Source organism: Lactuca virosa, chromosome 4 (genome assembly GCF_052849685.1).
Source record: "Lactuca virosa cultivar CGN04683 chromosome 4, Lactuca_virosa_CGN04683_v6, whole genome shotgun sequence".
Taxonomy (NCBI): domain Eukaryota; kingdom Viridiplantae; phylum Streptophyta; class Magnoliopsida; order Asterales; family Asteraceae; genus Lactuca; species Lactuca virosa.
In genome coordinates this window covers 152300660-152308865 of record NC_136429.1, presented here as the reverse complement: position 1 = coordinate 152308865, position 8206 = coordinate 152300660, and the positions used below count along the sequence as shown (strand labels likewise).

At 40.9% G+C, this 8206-nt stretch overlaps 1 protein-coding gene across 1 annotated transcript; it reads right to left on the bottom strand.

Annotated features, from left to right (window-relative positions):
- Positions 1-859: 859 nt before the first annotated feature.
- On the bottom strand, positions 860-2962 carry LOC145168562 (uncharacterized). Its single transcript, XM_079087345.1, has one exon. It carries the CDS (start codon positions 2693-2695, stop codon positions 860-862), a length of 1836 nt encoding a protein of 611 aa, XP_078943471.1. The 5' UTR covers positions 2696-2962.
- Positions 2963-8206: the final 5244 nt, after the last annotated feature.

The window sequence follows — 8206 nt, the reverse complement described above, 5'->3', positions numbered from 1 at the left end:
TTTTAATTTTTCTTTGATATAAGTGGTTTTTAAAAAATTTAAGAAATATGAGTGATTTTTCTTAAAAAAAAAATGAATGGTTTGTTAAGCATGTGGCGATTGCAATTTAAACAATTTTGCTTACCTTTACACATCCAAATGATGAAATCCACATTGATCGCCGGAAGTCCCAACAACATTATCATAAACCAAATGTCCAAATCCGCTTAGGCTATGGGATGTCCTAACACCCTTACCGGTGGTAATCAAACGAGGCACCCCTTACCGGCGGTGAACACTACACCTCTTCTTCCTTTTTATCGGCGGTAGCTTACCGCTGGTGACTTCCCACCGATGGTAAAGTGAGAGGCAAAAGATGGATGGGTCTTTCTCTCTCTACGCTCTTTCTTCTTTTGCCAGTTGTGAAGACATAACACCACCCCCTAGTCTTTTTCAAAAATAGCAAAAATTATAAAGATGTCACATTGCTCTACAAGGCCATCGGTAAAAAAGGAATGACACCCTTTAACCTAAGACAATGATATTCTGAAGAATTGCTGGTGTGGAAATGGAATCATACTACATTATTATTACTAAGGCTTTCATGATGAAGCTACCTGTGCAATTTGTTTTTGTTTAGAATCAATGTAGCAATTTAGTTCTATGTACAGAAAAGATTTTGACAAGAATTGGAGAATCACAAGTAAATTCACGATGCTAGATGAGTTGTCTTGGCAAGGGCTCTGAAATGAAAATACAAAAATGTTGCTAAATTAAATATCCGGGTTCCATCTATACATACATATATCTATCTATCTATCTATACAACAACAAAGTAACTTTGAGAAAAAAAAAAGAATCAAATTGATCAAAATGACTACTAGGTTTGATAAATCTCTAATCTCTGCTTTGCTTCTTGAATTAGTGTTTCTAGCGACCTATCTTGCATGAAATGTCCCTGCTTCAATGCCCATTCCAACACTATAAGCACTTCGTCTTGACCCAATGTCTCATTATCTGGTACGTGCATGGCTATGTAGCAAAGGAGTATCAATGCCGGAAATTGAACCATTTGTTCACCAAAATAAGTCAACTGGATCAAGTGTTTAGGCCCACCCGCCTCCACTATCGCCTTACAATGATTCACATGCAGGAAATTATCAGTGCATGCAAATTTCACAAGCGCCACCGCTGCTTCCGCCGACACCTCCGTCTCGTTTTCATCCAACAACCTCACCAACGGCGCTATTATTCTCGTTTCCGTCGCCCGAAACGTTCTTGCCAAACTCCCGATCGCTTGGATGCCCGGAATCAGAAGGTCCGAGTCTCCTTTCTCGATTATCTTAAGCAACTGGTCGACAACCGCTCGAGCCGCCGGGGATGTGGGTTTGAAAGCCGATCGTCTCAGTTCGGGATGTTGTTCCGCCACCGCTGTTATTTCCACCAACGCCATTAACGAATTGTACTGTACTTCGCCTTCACCTTTCTCGACTAACACCGAGAAGCAAAGAAGAGCTCGTGATTCGGTTATGTCTCGACAGATTGATAGATTTCCGGAACAAAGGAACCAAAGCGCTCTTGCAGACATCGCTTTCATCTCCTTCTTCGTGCTTGGATCTTCGAATTCTCTTCCTTTAATACTCGCACCCAGAAATCCGATGTGGTGATGGTGTTGCTGGTTCGTTTTGCTGTTCGTAGATTGGATGTGAACCTTTTTGCTATAATCATCCTTAACGGATTTCATGGCCATGGTGTCCGCCACCACGTTGTGAATGGCTGATACGTCGTGCATTTTTGGACCCGGAGGAAGCCCTGGCGGATGTGAATGGCAGCTGACGATGGTGTATTTCCGATGTTCTTGAATCGTTTCAAACGCTAAATGGCTAACGAGCAACCGGATGGCGTTGTTCTGTGAGAAATGGTCTTGACATTTTGGGTGGTTTGCGGCCAACTCCGACACCGCCCATGCGACCACCAATTGAACTCTCATGTGGCCTTCTTTTAAGATTTTGGCGAAAACGGAGCATACGCCGGCGTTTACGAAGTGCTCGACGCTCTCCGGATCACGGCCGAGTAGACCCACCGCTCTGGCGGCGTTCTCCTGCCCTTCCATTCTTCCTTCTTTGGCGAGTTTCAAAAGCGGGGGTATTCCACCTTCTTCGATGATTAATTTCCCGTATTTTTCGTTGTCGCGTGCCATTGACACTAAAGATCCGGCTGCGTCGGCCCAGTCATCGGCGAGGGAGATGTTGCAGAGGATTGCGATATACTCCCAAATTAGGCAGAGATGCGGCTCGTTGGCGGCGATGGGTGGTAATCCGTTGAATACATCATCACGATCCTCATTAGGGGAGGAGACACGGAGGAGCCATGATACATCTCCGATTGAATTTTCGAGTTGCACAGAGGATTTCCGTATGGCCGCGGCAGGGATGATGGTGAACAATCTCTGTAATCCGCTAGCTCTGCATTTGGTTACGAGTTGTAGAGTCTTGTCAAGGTTCTGTTCGATATCATCCATGATCCGACGGGTTGGGCGCTCGTAGAGATCATTGCTGGCTCGAGCCGCCTGCCGGAGGAGACCGGCGAGCTTCTCCGTTTTGCCTTTAATGTCGGCACAATCCTGTTTGAATGAGCAAACGTAATCCGTTGATGTTATGAGTTGGTCAGCCAATTGGATTGGTCGTGCAAGGATCTGTTTGACGATGTCCGCCATCGCCAACAGCGGACCACCTCCGCCGCGCGCGTTCGTTAAATTCTAGAAAGAGAAATGGGTGTTCTAAATTTGGTGTTGCTTCTCCACCAAAGCAGAAAACTGAGAATATCATGGGATCAAAAAACAAGTTTTTTTTACAAAGAAGCGGTGTGGTTCGTGGTGGCGGAGGGTGGCCTTGATGGTGGCGATAGTGAAGAAATAAGGTGTTGCAGAGGTTAAAAGCATATCATTGAATTTTGATCATCTTTAAGAAAATGCACCTGTAATTGTAAATATTTCCTTCTTTCTTTCTCTTTTTTCTTCTGATTTGGAGTGTATCAAAAATGGCAATTAGAGACCTTGTTTATAGGAAGTGTTAATGGCTGGTACAAAATGCGAAATAGTTATGTACTATCATCAAAGCATGATGTACACGTATATATCCAAGGATATGTTAATTTAATGGTCGTTATGATGATGCTTATTTACTAAACAAATAGGATAGTCTTCTATCAATATCAATATCAAAGACTAAAATAAATGAAAAGAATGAATCATAACGATAACCAATTAACATATTTGTTTATATTTAGTTATTTTTTGTACATTATTTATTTGTGAGTTTTTGAATTTTGTTCAAAAACTACTATTATGATAACTTGTAGCAAATTGCAACCTATGTGGATTTTTGTAAGAACCCACTACTAAAATTACCATAAAGTCAAACATGCTACATGCATATTCATAATTATAATTCATATTGGTGGTCTAAATACAAAAGCATGGATACAAACCAGCTAAAAGGGTTTTTACAAAGTTTCATAACTAGTTGTATAAATACATAACTACCTAGGAATTTATAATCCATATACATATATGTATACCAAGTACAAACGTAGTAGTGTCAACTACTCTAAGTCCTCCAACAAAGCCTCTCTACTCTGGATGTTTATCACCTGAAATAGTTAAACACTGAAAGGGATAAGCGGGCGTCGCTTAGTGAGTTCAAAAATAGTTACAATATAACGTTATGTCATATACATAAAAATATGACAGGAACAAAAAGAAACGAAGGACAACAAAGGCTTATATGTGTATCAAATGAAGGGCTTTCCAAATCAATAAACGGTTAGATTCAAGGGATTACAATCAATGAGACACATAAATTTAGGATCATAAACATCATAAATTCCAGCCCAAGAGGCACATATAACACAATCCCTTTTTATCATGTTGCTAGAATATACAGGCTTTCAGCCCTACCTAGCCCGAAGCTAATACCAAAGTGATACGAGTCATGCTCTACATGGCCAAAGGCACAAAGCCAATACCAAAGTGATACGAGTCAAGCTCTACATGGCCAAAGGCATCAAAATCAATATCAAGTAATAACCACTTAGATCAATAACACAAAAAAGCACATTGCACATATAACACATAACATACAATTGTCCCTATATTGAACTCACTGTGTTGTAACCGAATGTTGCGATAGAATTTTGAATTCTGATGAAATTACACCATCCTCAGGCCTCTAAAACCTTCAATTATACCCTTGTAGTTCATATTTCAAATTTCATAAGCAATTACTCAACTAATCTCAAGTTATGTTGTTTTCAATTTAGAAATTTTAGTTTTTGTTCTTTGTATAGCTGTCACTTGCAGATCTGTTTGACCCTTCTTAAATATCAAAATAAATAATAAATTCAAAATATTAACAAATAGACTCTTATATCTTTCTAATGCCACTGACCTCACATTTTTATGATTTTTCTATAATTTACTATGTATTTTACAAAACAGCATCCCAAAGTTGTCAAAATGTCCCAAAGCTGTCAAAATTCAGCCTTACTACACTGAACGTATAGCTGTTTTCACCCATCTTAAATCCGGAATTAGATTTTGGTTTTAAAATAAAAATCAAAGTAGACATTCTCAGCTTTCCATGGATATATAGCACATCTCCATACGATTTTTCTATAATTTTTGGTGGTTTTTACAAAAACAGGACAATTATACCCTTTATGATTTCATTTTACCCTTTACATGATCAAACCTCATGATCAATATCACCAAGTTCTTATTTTCAATGATAACACTGAATATTTTAGTAATCCATTCTAATTCAAGTATAAACCATGGGTTTCATTACTAATTTTCACTAATTACTCTTAAACCGTATGATTAATTTTCAAGTTTACATGTAGTCACTTGATTTCCATTTAAGATTCTAGGTTAATAACATAAATCATGCCTAATTTCATTAAATCAGTGGTAAACCCACTTTGATCAAACCCTAATCTCTTAATAACTCACTAACTACAAGGGTTAATCCAAAAATTAAGAGTTCATACCTTGATTACTAGACTTGATACTTCAAGAACACTCAAAATCTTGATTTAATGTAACACCATGTTTATTTATTAGATAAATAAATTAATTAATGAACGAATGGTAGCCCTAAAATAAACAATTATATATGCAGGGTGTTGGTTTCGAGGAGTTAATTGGCATAATTTAGAAGTTGAGGGTTAAAGTGTAAAATCCAGACTTAATTGGTAAGTGATATTGAAGACAGGGGCTGCCTGGTAACAATTAGGACTCAATATGAAAGGAATTATGGAACCAAGGGATAAAATGTAAATTCTGGATTTATATTGTAAAGAATTATGGAGTTTGGGGTTAAAAAGGTAAACCCTGGATTAGTTTGCAAAGATTCTCAAGGGGGAGGGTTGTTTTAGTAAAATTTGGACTTAATTTGTAAAGGAATTGAAAGGGCAGGGTTTAAATGGTAACTTATAGACTTCTTTTGAAGGGATTTCATGGAGGAGGGGCCGAAATGGTCATTATGGAAAAGATTTGATGGGGGACGGGGTATATAGCTTCATTACCCGTCAAGCCCTAACCCTAAGCCCCTTATGTTGCAGCCGCCATCGCCGGGTTCTCGAGCCGCCGCTCTCACCCTTCTTCGACTTGCAGCGTCGCACCACCTCTGTTGAGGTCTTCAACTACCGGACGCCACCAACCTTTCTCCGTCACCGTGCAGTCGCGATTGAGGTCGGAGACCACCATAGTAATTCGTTCTACGTTGGAAGGGGGCAGGGCAGTCGGAAGTACCGATGTAAACCGCCAAACCCAACCGTCGTTGTGTGGACGAGCCTACTGCCGCCGCTCCTTCGCCATTGACGCCACGACGTCGCTGCTGGGGGTTTCCTGTCGGAGGTTGCGCGCCTTCCTCGTCTCCGGGATTCTACGTGCGTTGGTTTTCGGGAGCTGCTGTTAAAGGCCCTATGGTGCTGGTGTGGTTTTTGGTCGAGTGTAACTGTGAAGAACCACCATGGCAGCCGGCCATGGTGGCTACTGCCGCGACTCGTGAGTATGCTACCGCCACCGGACGCCGCTTGATCGATGGTTGGATCATATGTGCAAGTCAGAACCGTGTAGGATTATGTGTTTGGTGTTGTGTTCCTAGAGCGTGTGTGTTTGGTTGCTGATCGGAAAAGCTAAAGGAGAAACCGCCATGGCCGCCATGGTGGCCGCCGCCACTCGCCACCGCCGGCCACCGCAAGGTGGCTGTTTGTGCATTTTATTTTGATATGTTATTTTGAGATAAGCATTGTAAAATTGTAATAGTTGCTAGAATAATGAAATGGAACTCAAAACCACCACCTTAGGGTGGTAGCTGCCGCCACCGGCCGCCGTGTCGGGTGGCGGTGTGTTTTGCCTTGTTGTGATCGATTCGTTTGGGGTGCTTGAAACCCTAATGGGATTAGTGAAACCCTATTGGGCCTAATGAAGCCCTAATTGACATTAAAGCCCAAACATGTGTCTAATGAGTCTAATGGACCCTAATTGACCTTAGGAAACCCTAATGGGCTTAATGATATTCTAGTGGGCCTAATAGGCCCAATAAAGCCCTAATTGACCTAAAAGCCCAATAAATTGGTAAATGGGCTAGTATTTGTGTTGGAAACCCTAATTAGGGTTTGGAAAACCCTAATGTAATGAAACCCTAATTTGGGGAATTAATCGGGACACAAGGGAATTATTTGATAACTTGAAATAGTAAATAATAATCATTGGCAAAAATTAATCTAAGCAATATTGGACTTAATGGATTAAGTCCTTAGTGGATGAAGCCCTTAATGGGTTAAGTAGGAAACTTAACCCTAATCGTCATTTTATGTGAAACCCTAATTTCACTTGGGTTTATTATTGGGCCTTTCTATTGGACCTTAGGAAACCCTAATGGGCTTAATGATATTCTAGTGGGCCTAATAGGCCCAATAAAGCCCTAATTGACCTAAAAGCCCAATAAATTGGTAAATGGGCTAGTATTTGGGTTGGAAACCCTAATTAGGGTTTGGAAAACCCTAATGTAATGAAACCCTAATTTGGGGAATTAATCGGGACACAAGGGAATTATTTGATAACTTGAAATAGTAAATAATAATCATTGGCAAAAATTAATCTAAGCAATATTGGACTTAATGGATTAAGTCCTTAGTGGATGAAGCCCTTAATGGGTTAAGTAGGAAACTTAACCCTAATCGTCATTTTATGTGAAACCCTAATTTCACTTGGGTTTATTATTGGGCCTTTCTATTGGGCCTTGATGATTGGGTTATTAATGGGTCATCCAAGATCAAGCAAATGGACTAGAATAATTAATGGGCTTTGTGGTAAGGCCCATATGAGGAGTTGGGCCCAATTTGGAAAATTGGGCCATAGATGGGCCATAGTTTGGGCCTTTATGATTATGTGATATTGGGCCATTAGAATGTTGAATGTTGGACTGGACTAAATGGTTGGGCCTTATGGTAAGCCCTTGTAAGGGTTTGGGACCAATTTGTAAAATTGGGCCATATGATGGGCTTTGACTCATAGTTGACTTTTGGGCCTATGGATTGGGCCTTGGGCTTGAATAAAGCCAAGCATGGGGTAATGTAGTAATGACCCCAAGTACGTACTTATGGTTATGTAGTGGAACCCAATTATTAATTGGGTGTTATTTTGGTGTTGACAGTTCGGAAATCTGTCAGCTAGCAGTTGGGGTTGAGTCTGCGGGACTTCAGCAGTGTGAGATTGTGTCTACGGGACTTCAGCAGTGTGAGGTGAGTTACCTTCCAGTAGAAGTGGGTCTAAGGCACTAATGTCGGCCCAACAGTAGGAGTCGTATGTTAGATGATTGTCTTTGTGATATTCATCTAGGTTTGCTACTACCTGATATGTTATGTGCTAGTATGATATGATGTTATATGCTAGTAGCAGTAAGGGAGATAGTCCCCAAGATTTCCGGTCGATAGGGTCGAAGGGGGTAGTCATACCCAGCCATACTAGATAGAATATGATTATGTGTTACATGTTATGTGGTAGTAGTAGGGGGTGAAATAGTCCCCAGTATCCGGTCGAGAGGACCGAAGGGGAGGCCAGCACCCAGGTATGCTAGGCAGTATTCGGTCGAGATGACCGAAGGGGAGGCCAGCACCCAGATATGCTAGGCAGTATCCGGTCGAGAGGACCGAAGGGGAG